This window comes from Pan troglodytes, chromosome 12, assembly GCF_028858775.2.
Source record: "Pan troglodytes isolate AG18354 chromosome 12, NHGRI_mPanTro3-v2.0_pri, whole genome shotgun sequence".
NCBI classification, from domain to species: domain Eukaryota; kingdom Metazoa; phylum Chordata; class Mammalia; order Primates; family Hominidae; genus Pan; species Pan troglodytes.
In genome coordinates, this window is record NC_072410.2 from 83,727,295 (window position 1) to 83,748,435 (window position 21,141).

The 21,141-nt window shown below is 36.7% G+C and overlaps 1 protein-coding gene across 7 annotated transcripts in view; it reads left to right on the plus strand.

Moving 5' to 3' along the window:
* Positions 1-21,141, plus strand: part of SOS1 (SOS Ras/Rac guanine nucleotide exchange factor 1) — a 142,917-nt gene that overhangs the window by 71,916 nt on the left and 49,860 nt on the right. For 6 of the 7 annotated variants that reach the window (XM_063789973.1, XM_515425.7, XM_009442353.3 and 3 more), the window contains 3 exons: positions 1,352-1,495; positions 17,097-17,207; positions 17,287-17,385. In XM_063789973.1, coding sequence (XP_063646043.1) covers positions 1,352-1,495; positions 17,097-17,207; positions 17,287-17,385 — 354 coding nt within the window. The remainder of the gene's footprint in view (positions 1-1,351; positions 1,496-17,096; positions 17,208-17,286; positions 17,386-21,141) is intronic. The other variant, XM_016948386.3, reaches the window with a different exon arrangement.

Below are 21,141 nucleotides of genomic sequence, written 5' to 3' on the forward strand. Positions count from 1 at the left end.
ATGCTACTCAGGAATAAAAAGAAATAGTTATGCGTGCAACAGCATGGGTGCATCTCAGAAATATAAGCAAAAAACTAGGCACAAAAGACAATATATGATTCCATTTATTTAATATTCTAGAAAAGACATGTCTATAGAGACAAAAAGGAGATCACAGGTTTCCTGGGAGTGAGGCATAGTAAGGGTTGATGGAAATGGGGGACAAGGAAACTTCTTAAGACGATGAAAAGGTACTGTATCTTGATTGTGCTGATGGTTAGAAGGGTGAATAACTACACAAAATCTCACCAAAATAGGAGTTTCGTATATAAACTATGCCTCAAAGTCAACTTGATAAATATAGTCACTGATAAAAAAATGAAATAATAGTAACCAATTTTAATTTAAATACAAAATGGATATGGTTGCAGATTCTACACTGCAACTAACCCTTAAGAAACTATCATTTGTTGAATTTTAGTATAGTATCATAAAAGGATAGTCACTCTATTTATATGGAAAGTCCAGAATAGGCAAATCCATAGAGACAAAGTAGATTAGTGGTTGTCAGGCACTGGGGAGAGGAAAGGAATGGAGAGTGACTGTACTGGGTATTTAGGTATCCACCTTCCAAAAAAATCATAGGGTTTCTTCTTGTGGTAATGAAAGGTTCTAGAATTTGATACTGGTGATGACTGCACAACCAATATTGAAAACCATTGACTAGTAACTACACTTTTAATGAGTGAATTTTATGGTATGTGAGTTTTATCTCAATAAAAAAATTACACAGAAAAGCTAGATTTTTCGTATACTTTGAAATAATGTATCACAACAGATTGTATGCAGAAACAGATATGAAAATCCTGCTGTCTTCTAGTACGCTATGTTAGAGATTTGCAAATGTAAAACATTGCCATTCTTCTACTAAATGTTTTTTGTTATGGCTTAAAAAAAATTTGGTTACTTTTTATAAAAGTGCTATTTATGTTGAACACATAATGGGTTTATTATTTTTAATGAATTAAATATTTTTTGAAATTTTTGGTTTTAACTTCTAATATGGTAAACATTGAAATACATAGTTATAAACAAAAGGTTTTTAGAATCTTCAATAATTTTTAAGAGTGTGAAGGAGTCCTGAGACCAGAAAGTTACAAGACCACTGACCTAGAGAAATGTATTTGCAAATTGTACACCTTTGCAGAAGGAATTCTTGAATTGTCCTTTATTCATATTTCTAAGTCATTAAAATTTTTCACTGTGTCTGACATGTTAAATTTTGTGATTATAAAATGACTTATTGGCTCAAAATTTGTTTAATATTATAATAATACAGCCTCACTGAATTAATGTGTTTTCCCCCAAACAGGATGTAGAAAATATATTTAGTCGCATAGTAGATATACATGAACTTAGTGTAAAGTTACTGGGCCATATAGAAGATACGGTAGAAATGACAGATGAAGGCAGTCCCCATCCACTAGTAGGAAGCTGCTTTGAAGACTTAGCAGAGGTAAGTACTTTAATTATATACCCGAAAAGTCTGCATAAAAGCCTACATTTACATTAAAATTGAGAGTCTTACTTCTTTCCAGCTAAAGTCATAGATACTAATTGTTGACTATTTATCTGTTATTGCTCCTTTTTCATAGGGTCATTGTCAACATATGTTTCTGTTATCTTAGCAAACAGAAAAAGTGGTCTCTTGTTAATTATAGAAAGACAGATACCGCCAAGGGGGGAGGTATTACAGCTGTCACCCAGTGGCCTACTGTAAAACATTAAGAAATGTCAATGAATGACTATTAAGTAAGAGACCACAGAACTTGCACCTGAGGTCAGATTACTTGTGTTCCAGTCTAAGTTCTGCTGCTTGTTAGTTGTGTGACCAGTGACAAGTTATTTCATTTCTTTAAACCTCCGTATCTTTATTTGTAAAATAAGAATGATAATACAGGTTGAGTATTCCTAATCCAAAAATCCCAAATCTGAAATGCTCCAAAATCTGAAACTATTCCAACATGATGCTCAAAGGAAATGCTCATTGGAGCATTTCAGATTTGGGATTTTCAGACTTGGGGTGCTGAAGCAGTAGGTATAATACAAATAATCCAAAATCTGAAATCTTAAACACTTCATTGTGGGTAAGAGATACTCGATCTGTAATCTCAGGATTTTTGTGAAAAATTAAATAACCTATCTGAAATATTTACCTATCTACCTTCACATAGTAAGCTTACTCAGTATGTGATAAGTGCATTATTATTTAGAATAGGAATGAGGTAAATAGGACAATAAGGTCCAGGACCTGGGCGATTCAGATACCACGAGATAGAAAGAAAGGTAACTAACTCCTCAGATATTTCAAATGCTAAAATAACATGAGTCAGTCCTAATAAGTTAGCATTAAGAGTCATTCTGAGGTTTCTAGCATTTGCTGTGTTCTCACTCTAAAATCCACTCATTATGATACAGCATTGAGCTTGTAAAATATTTTTTTAATTAAGACTTTCAGGCAAAATAGAATGGTAAGTTCAAGCATCACCACAGCCCTTCCATTCCTGCTCCAAACACACATAAGTAATAAAGTATAAAAAGAAAAATGTGGAATATATATATAACTAGACTTGAAAACAAGATCAGGAATGGAATAGACATTCAAGGTAGTGAACTCTGGTATCTGGGTGTTTAGGCTGTTAAGGACAATGAATTGTTTCAAATGTGTTCCATGAAAGCCAGAGCCAGATTTCTTGCTCAAGTCCCTCCTTATAACAGGATGCTGGGAAAATCTGCCAACCTGGTATCTACAGTAAAGTTTTCTAAAAAGTTGTGGACTTGATGTGGGGAGACAAAAACGTTGCCTTACAATAATAACTTAACAAAGTTTCCCACAATATTAAGTCAATATGAAGCCTGAACCCCCAAAGTCATTTTAAGAGCTGGTTCTGGTTTGGAAGAGTGATCATAATGGGAGAAAAAAAGGAAACAAAACATTAAGTCTCCCACTAAGAAGCATATAATACAGAATTCCAAAAAACAAGGCAAATTCTAATTCTCAGAATGGTAATTAATAAAATCAACAATTACAACATGAATTTATTCCAGATGAAATTGATTTTGTATAATAGACATACAAAAAGTTTAAAAGAAGTTTAGGATGCTGAAAGAGATAAGTGAAGGAATATGATCCATTTATAAAGAAGATATTGTGAAACAAAAATAAGTGGAAAGGAAATGAGCAGATTTCTAGATATGAAAAGACAGAGATTTCAAGAATTAAATATACAAGCATTGAAATAACTCATGTAGTATAACATTTGCTGGACCCAGTTCAAGGACAAAATTAGTAAATTGGAAGATGGAATTGAGGACTTCACTGAGAATGTGAAACACAGACCAAGATAAGAAATATGAAAGGCCAATTGAAAGTAATAAGGATAGCCAGGCATGGTGGCTCACGCCTGTAATCTCAGCACTTTGGGAGGCCGAAGCGGGCAGATCACCTGAGGTCAGGAGTTCAAGACCAGCCTGGCCAATATGGTGAAACCCCATCTCCACTAAAAATACAAAAATTAGCCGGGCGTGGTGGTACATGTCTGTAATCCCATCTACTGGGGACGCTGAGGCAGGAGAATCACTTGAACCCAGGAGGTGGAGACTGCAGTGAGCCAAGATCGCACCACTGCAGTCCAGTGACAGAGCAAGACTCCATCTCAAAAAAAAGTAATAAGGATACACTGAGAGGTTTAATATACATCTAATAGGAGTTCCAGACAAAGAGTGATGGAGAAACAATATTTGAAAAGATAAAAATGGAAAATTTTCAAGAAATGAGGACATTAGTTCCCAAATCAAAAATGAATTCCAAATATCGTTCAGGACAAATAAAAATAAACACACAGCTAAAAACATGGCAGTGAAACTATAGAACATCAAAGATAAAGAGAAAATCTTGGGTTGGGTCCAGTGGCTGATGCCTGTAATCCCAGCACTTTGGGAGACTGAGGCAGGTAGATTGCTTGAAGTCAGGAGTTCGAGACCAGCCTGGCCAACATGGTGAAACCCCATCTCTACTAAAAAATACAAAAATTAGCGAGGCATGGTGGTGGGAGCCTGTAATCCCAGATACTCAGGAGACTGAGACACGAGAATTGCTTGAACCTGGGAGGCAGAGGTTGCAGTGAGCTGAGTTCATGCCACTGTACTCCAGACTGGGTGACAGAGCAAGACTCTGTCTTAAAGAAAAAAAAAAGAAAATCTTAAAAGCTGTTAAGACAAAATATTTTGCGAAGGAACTATAATTAGAATGGCAGCATGTTTCTCTTTAACAACAGAGGTTAACAGTCAGTTGAGTAATATATTTAAAGTACTAAGGTAGAATAGGATTTTCTACCCAACTACAGTATTATTCAAGAATGAGGACAAATTTTAAAATAATCAAGTTTGTAGAAGAAAGCATAAGTGTTCTTCATGACCTGTGAAATACACAAAGATTTCTTAAACAGGACACAAAAGCACTAACCATGAAAGAAAAAAATTGATAAACTGGACTTCATTAGATGTAAGAATATCCATTCATCAAAAGACAAAATTAATAGAATGAAAAGGCAAGCTATAGACTGGAAGATAATATTTGTAATATGCATAGCCAATGAAAGACTCATATCTGGGGTATATTAAGAACTCCTGGCTGGGCACGGTAGCTCATGCCTGTAATCCCAGCACTTTGGGAGACTGAGGTCAGTGGATCACTTGAGGTCAGGAGTTTGAGACGAGCCTGGCCAACATGGTGAAACCCTGTCTCTATTAAAAATACAAAATTAGGTGGGCATAGTGGTGCATGCCTGCAATCCCGGTTACTCGGGAATCTGAGGCAGAATTGCTTGAACTCGGGAGATCGAGGTTGCAGTGAGCCAAGAGCACACCACTGTACTCCAGCCTGGGCGACAGAGCGAGACTGTCTGGAAAAGAAAACAACCCAAAAACAAAATAACTCCTACATGCCTACAAATCAATAACTAAAACTTCAGGGTTTTTTTGTTTTGTTTTGTTTTTCAGAAAATAGGCAAAAGACTTAAGTAGGTACTTCACACACAAAAAACATGCTCAGCATTGTTACTCATCAAGGAAATGTATTTTGAAACCATGGAGCAGTTGGAAGTCTACTTGCTGGTGGGGGCTAGGGTGTAATTTGGTACAGCCACTTTGGAAAACCGTTTGGTGTATCTACTAGAGCTAAGTATACAATGTACCCTGTGACCCAGCATTTTAACTCTTGGGCATATACCAAACAAAAATGAGTGCTTATGTTGACTGAAAGACATATTTAAGAATGTTCACAGTAGGTTTATTCATAAGGGATAAATTAGTGGTATATTCACACAATAAAATGCTATCTGGCAATAAAAAAGAATAACTGCTGATAAAAGCAGCAACATAATACTGAGTATAATAAGACTCAAAGTACATATATATTGATATATGGAAAGTTCAGAAAAATGTATCTTTGGAAACAGATTATTAGAGTAGTGGTTGACTGGGAAACATGAAGATTTCTGAGGTGCTAGAAATGTTCTATTTCTTTATCTGGGTGGTGGTTACAGAAATGCATTGTATACATATGTTAAAAGTCATCAAATTGCAGACTTTATGTAAAGTTATTCCTGAATTTATCAAAAATGAGGAAGAAGTGAGGAATAAAAACCATTTCAAACATACAATGACCAAGAGCGTTTACTACTTGTAGACACTCATTATAAGATGCATTGGATGGTGTTCCTTAGCAAGAAGGAAAGTTTTACTCAAAGGGAAGTCAAGAAATACAAGAACTAATGGTGAAAAAGAAATTGGTAGATATAGGCTGGTGGCTTGCACCTGTAATCCCAGCACTTTGGGGGGCCAAGGTGGGCAGGTCACTTGAGCTCAGGAGTTCAAGACCAGCCTGGGCAATATGGTGAAACCCCATCTCTACAAAACACCAAAATTACCCAGGTGTGGTGGTGCGTACCTGTAGTCCCAGCTACTCTGGAGACTGAGGTAGGAGGATCACTTGTGCCCAGGAGGTTGAGGTTTCAGTGAGCCAAAATCATGCCACTGCGCTCCAGCCTGGGTGACAGACTGAGACACTGTCTCAAAATAAATAAATAAATAAAAAATTAGAAAGTGTGTTGATAAATTTAATGAATTGCTGAATAGTTTTTAAAATAAGTTTAAAGTTTTTCGTCTTGGAAAGACTAAACTATATTTCTATGTATTAGTAACAAAATATACAGTATGTAAAGTGGACTTGTATTTGTGATAGAATAACTTGAAAAATTTATAGATAACCGTATTTATTTTTAGAAACATGTAGGAAAATCACCAAAAGAACAGAAATACTACCTGTAGCTTATAATGTACAGATAGGGAAAAAGGAACTATAGTAATTTTTTTAATCATTTTCACTGATAATAGGAAAGAATGAAGCAAACAAAAACAATGATAATGAAGATAAAATGATATGATATAAAAAAATCCAACTACATTAGTAACTCAGTATATACAAACTGATGAAACTCAGCCTATTTAAAGAGAGTAATTATATTTGTTTTTTAAAAATTCACTTTAGGCCTGGCGCAATGGCTCATGCCTGTAATTCCAGCACTTTGGGAGGCTGAGGCGGGTGGATCACAAGGTCAGGAGTTTGAGACCAGCCTGGCCAACATGGTGAAACCCGGTCTCTACTAAAAAAAAAAATACAAAAATTAGCTGGGCATGGTGGTGTGCACCTGTAATCCCAGATACACAGGAGTCTAAGGCAGGAGAATTTCTTGAACCCAGGAGGCGGAGTTGCGGTGAGCCTAGATCATGCCACTGCACTCCAGCCTGGGCGACAGAGCAAGACTCCATCTCAAAAAAATGAATAATAAATAAAAATAAAATCCACTTTATGCAGCTTATAAAAGATTTTCTTAAAACAGAACCACAGAAATATTTTAAGATAAAGGGATGAAATATCATAACATAAAAACTAATCAAACCTGTATAACAATATTAATTCAAATTAACTGATAAAATTACACAAAGTAAGCACTGAGGAGGAAAAAAGAGAAACACTTCCTAATAGTAAAAGGGATACTATCATGAAGATACAACAACCATTAATGTGTATGCACCTGATTATAAAGCCTCAAAATATAAGAAGTAGAAACTGACAGAATTATAAGAAATGAAAAAAATTGCTATCATAGGAAATTTTAACAGGTCTCCATCAGAAATTAAAAGATCAAACAAAAAAGATTAGGCTACAGAAGATTAGACTAACACATTTGATTTTACACACACACACACACACACACACACACTCTCTCTCTCTCTCTCTCTTTCCCTCTCTCTCTCATTCCCTCACACTCAATTAGCCCTCCATATCCATGGCTTCCACCTCTGTGGATTCAACCGACTGTGGATTGAAAATATTTTTGGGGAAAAATAAGCATAATTGTATCTGTACTAACATAATGTTGAGCACATTACAATACATTACATCAGGGTACATTACAATACCCTAAACAATAAAGTATAACAACTCTTTACATAACGTACATTATATTAGATAGAAGTAATATAGGGAATCCTCTGAAGGTTATATGCACATATACCATTTTATATCAGGGACTTGAACATCCCTAGATTTTGGTATCTGCATGGGATCCTGTAATCAATCCCTCACCGATAAAAGGGACAACAGAGTGTGTGTGTGTGTGTGTGTGTGTGTGCGTGCATGTGTGTGTACACAGTCATCCCTCAGTATATGTGGGGAATTGGTTCTAGGACTCCCTGCAGATACCCAAATCCACACATGCTTAAGTGCCACATCAGCCCTGCAAAACTTGCATAGGCCCTGTGGAACCCATATATACGAAAAGCCAGCCCTGAGTACGCAAGGGTTTCACATCCCACAAATACTGTATTTTTGATCCTCATTTGGTTGAAAAAAATCTGCATATAAGTGGATCTATGCAGGTCTAACCCACGGGTTGTTCAAAGGTCAGCTGTATATATCTTAATACTGTTGCCTTGAGGATTAAGTTTCAACTATAAATTTTGCAGAGAGAAGTTTACAGTTTTACACATTTTTTGAAAAAATAGGAATAATTAAAAATGAATGAGTTAAGCTTTCAAACCAAGAAAGAAGAAAGATAACAGGATACACCTAAGAGAATAATATGTAAGGAAGTAACGGAACAGAATTAATGAATTAGAAATTGACATAACAAAAGTTCTCATGGCTGATCAACGGGAAAAGGAAACACACATACTAGGTGTGATCTTGGCTCACTGCAACCTCCGCCTCCCAGGTTCAAGCAATTCTCATGCCTCAGCCACCCCAGTAGTTGAGATTACTGTGCCACCACTTTCGGCTAATCTTCATATTTTTAGTAGAGACAGGGTTTTGCCATGATGGCTAGGCTGGTCTCCAACTCTTGGCCTCAAGTGATCTACCTGCCTCGGCCTCCCAAAGTGCTGGGATTACATACGTGAGCCACCGTACCAGGCCTGTTTTTTAAATCATGAAAGAACACTAAGATCCACTTCAAAATGTTTTAGAACTGTAATGAAATAACCTTTAAAATATATAAAAGAGTAGCATCAATGTCCTAAGTTAAAAAACATTAAAAAATGAATAGTCAAAAGTGTATTTCAACAAATGACTTGCAGCATAGACCAGGTGTTGTGAATGCTGTGGTTTGCATGTGTCCCCATATTTTATGTATTGGAAGTTTAATCTGTATATATTGATTGGAGGTGGGGCCTGTGGAGGTAATCAGGATTAGATAAGGTCATCAGGGTGGGGTGGGGCCCCCATGATGTCAGGCCTGTTTTTATAAAAAGAGGAAGAGACCTGAGCTGACATGCTGTAGTTCCCTTGCCATGTGATGCCCTGCACCGCCTCAGGACTCTGCAGAGTCCCTACCAGCAAGAAAGCCCTCACCAGATGCACCTGCCTGTCTTGACCTTCTAGCCTCCAAAACTGTGGTAAATAAATTTCTTTATGAATTACCCAGTCTCAGGTATTTAGTTATAGCAACAGAAAACAGCATGTGACAATGAGTTTTGCCAATCTTCAGGAAACAGTTAATCTTACTCTTTTGCAAATTGTTACAATGAATAGAGACATGAAGGGTAACAAGTTTATCAGGATTGTATGAACACATTATCAAAACTAGATAACGACAGTAAAGAAAAAACTATGAGACATTCTCAGATATCAACGAAATGGCAATGAAAAATCAGTTTATGATACAATAAAACATATGTCTATATATCTTATGATGTTTACTCTTATGTGGTTTGACATTTTAAAGTTTTAATGTAGTATTCTACTTTAGTAGGTTAAAATCTCAAGAAAAAGGCTTTCTTAAAATTAAACATTCACTCATGAATTTCTTTAAAATGTTGGGCAAAGAAGGAATAGAAGGGAACTTTCTTAACCTAATAAAGGACATTTACTAAAAGTCTGTAAGAGATATAATAGTGGTTAAACTATAGCAAAACTAAGAAACTAGAAAAGAATACCACTATCACCACTTCTGTTCACTCTAATAGCAAGTACTACCCAATACAAAAAGACAGAAAAGGAATAGACAAGACAAAGTTGTCCTATTTGTAGTCAATATAATTATCTATATAGCAAACCCAAGAAAATTTGTATAATATTAAACTAGTTGGCAAGTTCAGTATAGCTATTGGATAAAAGATCAGCCTGTAAAAATTGGTAGCATTACTGTGCTCAGTTACAGTCCATTGAATATATAATATTTTTAAAGACTGCTTTCACTATAGAAATAAGACCATAAAGTACCTGGAAATAAACCTGACTAAAGATACACAGGACCTTTGTTTAAAAAAAAAAAAAAAATCATAAAATTAGCTGGGCACAGTGGCTTACTCCTGTAATCCCAGCACTTTTGGAGGCTGAGGCGGGTGGATCACAAGGTCAGGAGTTTGAGACCAGTCTGGCCAACATGATGAAACCCCATCTCTACTAAAAATACAAAAAATTAGCTGGGCGTAGTGGCGGGCATCTGTGATCTCAGCTACTCAGGAGGTTGAGGCAGGAGAATCACTTGAACCCAGGCGGCGGAGGTTGCAGTGAGCCGAGATTGTGCCACTGCACTCCAGCCCGGGTGACAGAGTGAGACTCCATCTCAAAAAATAAATAAATAAATAAAATTAGATTCACAAGGAAGATCTGAATAAATGGAAATATATACTATGTTCAGGGATGGAAAGACTCAGTACTGTAATGATACCAGTTGTCCCCCAGATAATCTACAAATTTAGTGCATAGCAAGCTGATCCTAAAATTCACATGGTAAGAATGAGGAGCAAAAATAACAATTTTGAGGAAGAACAAGTTGAGGGGACTTGTTCTTGTCCCCTTAAGTACTTGTTAGGTGAAGTACCTGTTAGATAAAGTCTTGCCACATATTAAGACTTACTATGAAGCCAGAGTAAACAAGAGTGTAGTACTGGTGCAGGTAACAATTAGGTAGCAGAACAGAATAAAGAGCCCTGAAAAAAATATATACATAGATACTTCTCCTGAAATGTGACAGATACTACATTAATCAGCAGAGAAAGAGTGAACTCATTAATAAATGACACTAGGTCATACCTGGTTAAATGGAAAAAAATTCATTCCATAACACATAATTCACAGAAAGTACTCAACAGATTAAAAATCTAAAAATGAAGAGTAGAACTTCAAAAGAAAATATAGGAGAACATATTTATGACTTTGACATAGGAAGGTTTCTTAACACATAGAGTAAACCAGAAAGGAAGAGATTAAGTTTTAAAACTTCTGTTCAAGAAAAGACACCATAGTTATAAGGGAAGCACAAATGAATGAAGTTGGAACCGTGTACCATATCCGAAAATTAACTCAAAATGGATCAAAGACAATGTAAGATCTAAAGCTATAAAACTCTTGGAAGAAAACAGGTCTGAATCTTCAATTTGGCAAAGCATGCTTAGATAATGCCAAAAGCACAAGCTATAAAAGAAAAAGTAGATAATTTGGACTTCTTCAAAATTAAAAACTGTGTTTCAAAGGACACCATCAAGAAAGCAAAAGACAGCCTACAGAAAGGGAAAAAATATTTGCAAATGATATTTCTGATAAGAGTAGTATTCAGTGTATATAACAGATAACCCAATTTAAAAATGGGCAAAGGATTTGAATAGATATTTCTCCAATGAAGATATATAAATGGCCAACATGGTACATTAAAAAATGCTCAACATCATTAGAAATTAGGGAAATGCAAATCAAAACCTCTATGAAGCCTGGGCAACATAGTGAGACCCTGTCTTTACAAAAATTAGAAAATTTGCCCAGGATGGTGGTGTGCACCTGTGGTCTCAGCTACTCGGGGGCTGAGGTGGGAGGATTGCTTGAGCCCAGGAGGTTGAGGCTGCAGTGAGCCATGATCACATGATTGCACTCCAGCCTGGGTGACAAGGTTAGACTCCATCTCTAAAAGAAAAAACATTATGCAGTACCACTTCACATCTACTAAGATGGCTAAAATTTAAATAAAGGGAAAGTAACAAGTGTTCATGAAGATGTGGAGAATTTGAGACCCTCGTATTTTGCTGATAGAAATATAAAACAGAGCAACTGCTTGGCAGACAGTTTGCTGGTTTCTCAAAAAGTTAAACAGAATTACCGTATGATCCAGAAATTTCACTCCTAGGTATATACCCAAAAGAACAAAAAGCAGAGATTCAATCATATACTTGTATGCCAACATTTATAGCAGCATTATTCACAATAGCCAAAAGCTGGGAACAACTCACATGTCCATCAACAGATGAATGGTTAAATTAAATGTATATGGTAAATACATTACAGTAGAATATACAGTGGAATATAATTCAGCTTAAAAATGGATAAAATTCCAATACATGCTACAACATGGATGAACCTTGGAAACGTTATGCTAATAAAATAAGCCAAACACAAAAGGACAAATATTGTATGTTTCCACTAATATGAGGTAACTGGAGTAGTCAAATTCATAGAGAGAGAAAATAGAAGTTACCAAGGGTTACGGGGAAGAGGCAATGATCAGTTACTGTTTAATGGCTACAGAGTTTCAGTTTGGGATGATAGAATAGTTCAGATCTGGAAATGGACAGTTGCACATTGTCTATTAATGCCACTTAATTGTACACTTAAAAATGGCTAAAATGGAAATTTTCATGTGTATATTTTACCACAATATAAAAAAAATTAGGCTGGGCACAGTGGCTCATGCCTGTAATCCCAGCACTTTGAGAGGCCAAGGCGGGCGGATCACAAGGTCAGGAGATCGAGACCATCCTGGCTAACACGGTGAAACGCCATCTCTACTAAAAAATACAAAAAAAAAAAATTAGCCGGGTGTAGTGGCAGGCGCTACTCGGGAGGCGGGAGGCGCTACTCGGGAGGCTGAGGCAGGAGAATGGTGTGAACCTGGGAGGCGGAGCTTGCAGTGAGCCGAGGTCACGCCACTGCACTCCAGCCTGGGCGACAGAGCAAGACTCCATCTCAAAAAAATAAAAAATAAAAAAATAAAAGGGGGTGTTGAAACATGCTACAACATGGATAAACTTTGAAAATGTTATGCTGAACGCAAGAAGCCAGTCACAAAAGACTACATATTGTATGATTCCATTTACATGTAATATCCAGAATAGGCAAATCCATGGAGACAAAAAGTAGATTTATGGTTGCCTAGGGCTGAGGGGTTTAGGGGATTGGGAGGTAATAGCTGAAGAGTGTGTGATTTCTTTGAGGGGGTGATAAAAATATTCCAAAATAGATTATGATGGTAGTTGCACAATTCTGTTAAACTAAAAATAATCTAATTTTGCCCATTAAATGGGTGAAGTGAATGTATTTGAATTTTATCTCAATAAAGCTTTTTTAAAAACTATAAATTTAACATGTAAAGTCAAGCTGATAAAAATGGTCAAAAGCTATTAATAAACAATTCTCAGAAGATACAAATAAATGGCGCACAACCATATAAGTAGATTCTCACCCTTACTAGTAATCAGGGAAATACATGTAAAAATAACACTGGCATAGTCTCACAACATCGGGCTAACAAATTTTAAGTCTGATAGTATCAAATGTTGACAAGGAAGTGGACAACTGGGAAAAATCACTGCTGCTAAGTATATAAATCGATATAATCACTTTGGAAAGCAACTTCCCCTTCTAGTTTACATGCTCTAAAAAATATTCATGCATATGTGCACACTAAGTTATACAGGCATAACTCAGAGATATCGTGGCTTAGGTTTCAGACTACTGCAATAAAGTGAATATCACAATAAAGCAAGTCACTATTTTTTTGGCTTACAGTGCATATAAAAGTTATGTTTACACTATCCTGTGGTCTAGTAAGCATGCAGTAGCATTACGTCTAAAACAACATATATACCTAGATTTAGAAATACAGCTAAGAAAATGCTAATAATCCTCTCAGCCTTCAGTGAGTCATAATCTTTTTGCTGGTGAAGGGTCTTGCCTTGATGTTGATGGCTGCTGAAGGTTGGGGTGACTGGCAGTTTAAAAAATAAGCAACAATGGGGTTTGACACAACTGTTCGCTCTTTTCTTTTATGAAAGATTTCTGTGTAGCTGGTGATGTTGTTTGATAGCACTTTACCCACAGTAGAAATTATTTCAGTATTGGAGTCAATCCTCTCAAACTCTGCCACCGCTTTATCAACTAAGTTGATGTAATATTCTAAGTCCTTTGTCGTCATAAAAATGTTCATAGTATTTTCACCAGGAGTAGGTTCCATTTAAAGAAACGACTTTTTTTTTTTTTTTTTTTTTTTTTGACACGGAGTCTCATTTTGTTGCCAGGCTGGAGTGCAGTGGGGTGATCTCGGCTCACTGCAACCTCTGCCTCCCGGGTGCTAGTGATTCTCCTGCCTCAGCCTCCCGAGTAGCTAGGACAACAGGTGTGTGCCACCATGCCCAGCTAATTTTTGTATTTTTAGTAGAGAGAGGGTTTCACCATGTTGGCCAGGATGGTCTCGATCTCTTGATCTCGTGATCTGCCCGCCTTGGCCTCCCAAAGTGCTGGGATTACAGGCGTGAGCCACCGCGCTCAGCCAAGAAACCACTTTCTTTGCTCATCCATAAGAAGCAAATTCTCCATTCAAGTTTTATCATAAACTTACAGCAATTCAAGTCACATAATCAGGCTCCACTTCTAATCCTATTTCTCTTGCTATTTCCACCACATCTGCAGTTACTTCCTCCAACTGAAGTCTTGAACTCTTCAAAGCCATCCCTGAGAGTTGGAATCAACTTCTTCCAAACTCCTGTTAATGTGGATATTTTGACCTTTCCCATAAATAACAAATGTTCTTACTGGCATCTAGAATGGTGAATCCTTTCCAGAGGGTTTTCAGTTGATTTTATCCAGCTGCAACAGAGGAATCACTATCTATGTCAGTTACAGCCTTACAAAACATATTTGTGAATAATAAAACTTGAAGGTCAAAATTATTCCTTGATCCATGGGCTGCAGAATGGATGTTGTGTTAAGAGACTTGAAAACAACATTAATCTCCTTGTATATCTCCATCAGAGCTCTTAGGTGTCTAGGTGCAATGTCAATATTTTGAAAGAAAATTTTTTTTTTCTGAGCTGTTGGTCTCCATAGTGGGCTTAAAGTATTCAGTAAACCATGTTGTAAACAGTTGTACTATCATCCAGGCTTTGCTGTTGCATTTATAGGGCACACCCAGAGTAGATTTAGCACAATTCTTAAGGGCCCTAGGATTTTCAGAATGGTAAGTGAACACTGGCTCAATAATAATGGTGAAGAAGTTTGAAATATTTCGACACAGAGACAAAATTACCACATGCTGTTGGAAAAATGGGGCCAAAAGACTTGCTTCACACAGGGTTGCCACAAATCTTCAACTTGTTAAAAAAAAAAAAAAGGCAATATATGCAAAGCACAATAAAGTGAAGCACCATAAAGTGAAGTGTACCTGCATACCAAGTGCAAATTACAGAATTTTTTTTTATAATTGTGAAAAACAAGAAACAGTTATCTATCATTGGAGAATGGATTAGAGAAAACTGATATATTCATACAGTAGAATATTATAGTTTTAAAATAAACCGAAAGGAACTGTATGAATCAAAATAGATGAATCTTGAAAAATTTTTGAGTATAAAAGGCAACTTATAGATGAATGTATACATTATGATATTTGGCATATGATCATTTCTGAATTGGAAGAGACCTAAGCTATAAGCATCTCTTCACATTTTTAGTCTTCTCTTCCGTCCACTGTATTCATGCCTGACTCCATCCTCTTGTTATTTTTGAAACTTTACTATCAATTTCTGTAAAACGTAATAGACTCCAATTTCTGGTGTTATATTATGATAGCAATTTTTAGTTGAGAAGAAAGTTGAAGGAGTTAAAAATTGGGAAGTCAACTAAGAGCCAGCTCAAGGAATCCAGTATGACTTGGAAGTTTACATGCCATATTGCAAAATGCAACAACCAGAACTCACGTCTTCTGATTTCTGATCTGGTGGTATTACTGTTCAATCATTTCTTAAAAAGCAATCTGAGGCCAGGCGCAGTGGCTCACACCTGTAATCCCACCACTTTGGGAGGCTGAGGCAGGAGGATCACTTGAGTCCGGCAGATCAAGACCAGCCTGGTCAGGCCGGGCGCGGTGGCTCACACCTGTAATCCCAGCACTTTGGGAGGCCGAGGCGGGCAGATCACGAGGTCAGGAGATAGAGACCATCCTGGCTAACACGGTGAAACCCTGTCTCTACTAAAAATACAAAAAAAATAGCCGGGTGTGGTGGCGGATGCCTGTAATCCCAGCTACTCTGGAGGCTGAGGCAGGAGAATGGCGTGAACCTGGGAGGCGGAGCTTGCAGTGAGCCGAGATCGCGCCACTGCACTCCAGCCTGGCCGACAGAGGGAGACTCCGTCCCAAAAAGAAAAAACAAAAAACGACCAGGGTGGTCAACATGGCAGAAACCCTGTCCCTACAAAATACACAAAAAATGTAACCAGGCGCGGTGGTGTGCGCCTGTGGTCCCAGATACTCAGGAGACTGAGGTGGGAGGATTGTTTGAGCCCAGGGGGCAGAGGTTGTAGTGAGCCAAGATTGCACTACGGCACTCTAGCCTGGGTGACAGAGTAAGACCAAGATCCTGTTTCAAAAAAAAAGCAATCTGAAAAATAACATTAAGGGTGATTTAATTCATAACCACCTTTCGTTGTTTCATTCCCTTCTGCCTTTTTCTACTATGCTCCTCCACTAGATGTCCTATTCCTCTTGCTAGAATTACCCTTTATGGAAATGAGCTCATGCTAGAATCTAGAGCACCATTTTCTTAATAGTTTTATACAAGATAGAAGAGTAGCGACTCTATTTCTCCTGCTAAAATCAAGATACCTACTCTCTTTTTCCCCAGAAATCTTCAAAACCAGTAGATTCTGGTCTTTTTAACTGAGCCATTGGAATTTAGTTTCTTGATTGGTGATATTAATGATGGCAAAATTTTGGGCAGTTCGGATTTTGTTTAATTGTTTTGTGAAATTATCACAATGAATTTTAGATGACATGAACTGTTACTTCTGGTTTATAGAATACGAAAGTACATGTCCATCACTGAGAACTATAAAAATATGTCTGGCTTCAGTATTCTAAATGTTTATACCTTACCTAGTTGTACATATCTATATTCTTTGTTGTTGTCAAGTTAAGCTTTGTTTTCTAGAACCAAAAGTCTGCCCACTCTTATGGCCATGTTTGTTGATAATACTCTACTGGAAACCTTTAATGAGAGCTGTTATAACATATAAGGATTTTATTATTCGTCAGAAAGAACTGATTTACTCTCTTACTTGAGAATATTGGGATCTCTTCTATTAAAATTATAATTAGTAGTCATATAATTTTTGCTTAGAGACTTTCAAAGAAATACATAATTGTGCTCGCATAGTCGTGCCCCATAATTAAATCTTTCTATGTTTGTAATGGTAGATTATTTATGTTTTACCTTCTTTATTTTCTAAGGAACTGGCATTTGATCCATATGAATCGTATGCTCGAGATATTTTGCGACCTGGTTTTCATGATCGTTTCCTTAGTCAGTTATCAAAGCCTGGGGCAGCACTTTATTTGCAGGTATAGTAATTTTTAAATCAAGATGTACAATGTCTGAAAAGTAAACTTAAAAAAAAAATTAAATCACTTTTTTTTCCAGTCAATAGGCGAAGGTTTCAAAGAAGCTGTTCAATATGTTTTACCCAGGCTGCTTCTGGCCCCTGTTTACCACTGTCTCCATTACTTTGAACTTTTGAAGGTAAGAAAACTCTTTATTGTTATTTATAACATATTCAAGTGTGAATTTATTTTTGCTACTTCATTTGTAAATTATTGTGTGAGTACCCTGCACATTAGTGTGTTTCTGTTTTCTTTTTCCAGTTAAGAAGCAAATGGAAATCAGTCTGCAAAAGAGTAGCATATTTTCTCGTTTTAGTAGTGAATTTTATTTTTGTTGTTTTTTAATTTTTTTGTTTTTTGTTTTTTCTTTTTTTTCTTTTTGGTTTTTTAGTGAATGTTAAAGCAATTGTCAGATATTTTTATCTTGTACCTTTACTTTTTGTTTACATGGCTGATTCTTTGAAAACAACCTTGGATTTATGCATCGCAGTTTCCATTTGGGGACCTCAGCAGACTCAGGGACTCAGTGTGAGGATAAGGGAGCCAGTGTGAGGATAAGGCCAAAGTAATGGGGAAGGTTAGTTTACCTGACTTTCATAGCTCAAGTTTGCAACTATCTGTATTAAACTGTTTATCATTACTTTAGAAACAATAAATATCTATAATCTCAGTAAAAACTGCCCATTTGATCACAGTTCAAAATATTAAGCACTGACTGAAAGGAAAGGGGTTGTCTCTTTTTTCTTTTCCTGTTATATACTGAAATTAAATAAAAGTCTGTATAAATTATAATTCAATAGTGTAGCTCAAAGTGATATTCTCTCTACCTTTAATGGACTAGCCTTGTAAAGACAAAAGAAGACATGCATTAATAGCGTTATTATTTCTTTAGCTTTCAAATGAGTATTTGTTTCATCAAAGAAAACTTCTGTTTAGTATCATGATTCTTTCACAGAGAATATATTACTGGAAATCATATTTATAGTTTGCAGATGATAAAATGGGCTCTCTGTAATGAATCAATGAATGAATAGAAGGTCTGTGAATTTATTAACAGTAAACTGGAGGAACTCTCATCCTTAGATTTTCTCAGGTCTCTGCACTGCATAGTAGTCATTTGGAATTCAGTTTGATTTCTCAATTAGGAATGTTTACATTGAGAAAGGACTAAGGGAGTTAAAAGGTATTTTTAATCACTAGGCAGGAATGACAAAGCTCTTAGCAATAGCATACCATTTAAGGTCTTTGGAAATACAGGATGAGTATCTTAGGATAATCAAGAGAGGAAGCATTTAGTATGTAAAATCTTTAGAAAGAATTCATTATTACTAACTATAGTTATAATGGGACATTTACACACTGTTTTGTTATATAGAATTTTTCTTTGTAATGGTTTCTCTAATAACGGGATTTTTTTTTTTTTAACCTGAGCCTGTAATGAAATTCAGAAAGATTCAAAGGCCATATAAAATCTTAAGGCCGTTATCAGTTTATAAATAAAAACAAGAATGCCAGGTGTGGTGGCTCACGCCTGTAGTTCCAGCACTTCGGGAGGCTAAGAGAGGAGGATTGCTTGAGCCCAGGAGTTCAAGACCAGCTTGGGCAACATGGCAAGACCCTGTCTCTACAAAAATAGAAATAAAATTAGCCAGGAATGGTGGTGCACACCTGTGGTTCCAGCTACTCAAAAGGCTGGGCAGGAGGAACACTTGAGCTCAGGAAGTCGAGGCTGCAGTGAGCCATGACCACGCCTCTGTACTCCAGCCTGAGAAACAGAGCAAGCCCCTGTCTCAAAAATACAAAACAAAACAACCTCCCCCTCCAAATGAACCCAAGAAGCTTTGATGAAAGTTCAGAAGGCTATAAAACCCAATCATCTTAATAATATAAAAGAAATTTTTACTCCTTCAAGTGTAGGCAATTAAAATTTCTAAAATTATAACTTACATTAATAGAATTTTAATAAGTGCATCATTTAGCAATTTAAGATTTCTACTGATTTAAGCATGTGTATCCCTGGTTCGTATTACTGCCTAAGTTATATTGCAAAGTTAGCAGTATATTGGGCAGGAAATTTTGCCTAATTAGTCCACAAGACTCTCATCACTTTTTTTTTTTTTTTTTTTTCTGCACACCTATAATCCCAGATACTCAGGAAGCTGAGGCAGGAGAATCACCTGAACCTGGGAGGCGAAGGTTGCAGTGAGCCAAGACAAGATCACGCCATTGCACTTCAGCCCGGGCAAAAAGAGCAAAACTCCATCTCGAAAAAAAAAAAAAAAAAAAGAAAAGAAGAAAAAGAATTTCCTAGCAGCCCTAGATATGCCAAATGTGTTCAGGGTTCCATGGGTATCCCGGTTCATATTACTGCCTCTTCGCTTGTTCTTTTTTCCCATTTATCTGGAATTCCTCTTCTACCCTCTCCGGGCTGGAGTGCAGTGGCGTGATCTCAGCTCACTGCAACCTCTGCCTCCCAGCTTCAAGCGATTCTCCTGCCTCAGCTTCCCGAGTAGCTGGGATTAATTAAAGGTGTGTGCCACCACAGCCGACTAATTTTGTATTTTTAGTAGAGACAGGGTTTCACCATGTAGGCCAGGCTGGTCTCAAACTCTTGACCTCAGGTGATCCGCCCACCTCAGCCTCCCAAAAGTGCTAGGATTTCAGGTGTGAGTCATCATGCCCAGAGTTCCTTCCTTCCTTTCTTTACATACATCTCTTTAGAGAACTTGTTCCATTTTTATTGTCTGCCTTATCATTCAACTGTTTGCTCTGTGAAGAATGGAGCCCTATTATCTTTGAATTCTCATACCTATTACAGTGTCTGGCATTTAGGCATTCAATAAATGCTTGTTAAAAAATGAATGGCAAAAAATATATATACATTTTCCTTTAAATTCTTATGTCTTATATTTTAAAGAAAGTTTAACTGTAAATTTTATATAATTACCTTTATTTTGGAAACTTAGGTAGAATGCCTTAAACTTTACAAAGTCAAAAGATAAGTTTAGCTATTAATAGTATAAGACTGTTGAACACAAAGAAACAATAAAATGGTGCTTACCAGAGGCTGGAGGGTAGGGGAGTAGGGAGATACTGGTCAAATGACACAAAATTTCAGTTAGGAGGTGTAAATTCAAGAGATCTATTGTACATCATGGTAACTACAGTTAATAACAATACATTGCATATTTGAAAACTGCTAAGAAAGTAGATATTGTGTTCTCACCACAAAAAAAGGTATGTGTTAATGCACATGTTTTAAGCAGCTTGATGTAGCCATTCCAGATTATATACATCTATCAAAAGATCCTATTATATACCATAAACATACGATTTTTACTTGTTGATTAAAAAATAAATTAAAAATAGTGTGACTTTAATGCTACTGACACTGAAAAAATACTCTTTCCTTCAGCAGTTAAAGATAGCAGTCAAGTCTTCAGACTCTTTAACTTGAAAAGTTAAAGTTAATTTTTTTATGAAGTAAAAAAACTTCCTTTGTGCCCTTTTGAAAACCATATTGCTTCAATAATGTGATTTTTGTATGTGAAGTTTAATTTACTTCATTAAACAAATTTAGATTTCTTTCTTGGGGCTAAGTAAATATATTGACCAGTATTTTATTTTATTTTTATTTTATTTTGAGACAGAGTCTCACTGTGTCACCCAGGCTTGAGTGCAGTGGCACGATCTTGGCTCACTGCAAACTCTGCCTCGCGGGCTGAAGTGATTCTCCTGCCTCCCAAGTAGCTGGAATTACAGACGCCCGCCACTACGCCTGGCTAATTTTTGTATTTTTAGTAGACACAGGGTTTTGCCATGTTGGCCAGGCTGGTCACGAACTCCTGACCTCAAGTAGATCTGCCCACCTCGGCCTCCCAAAGTGCTGGGATTA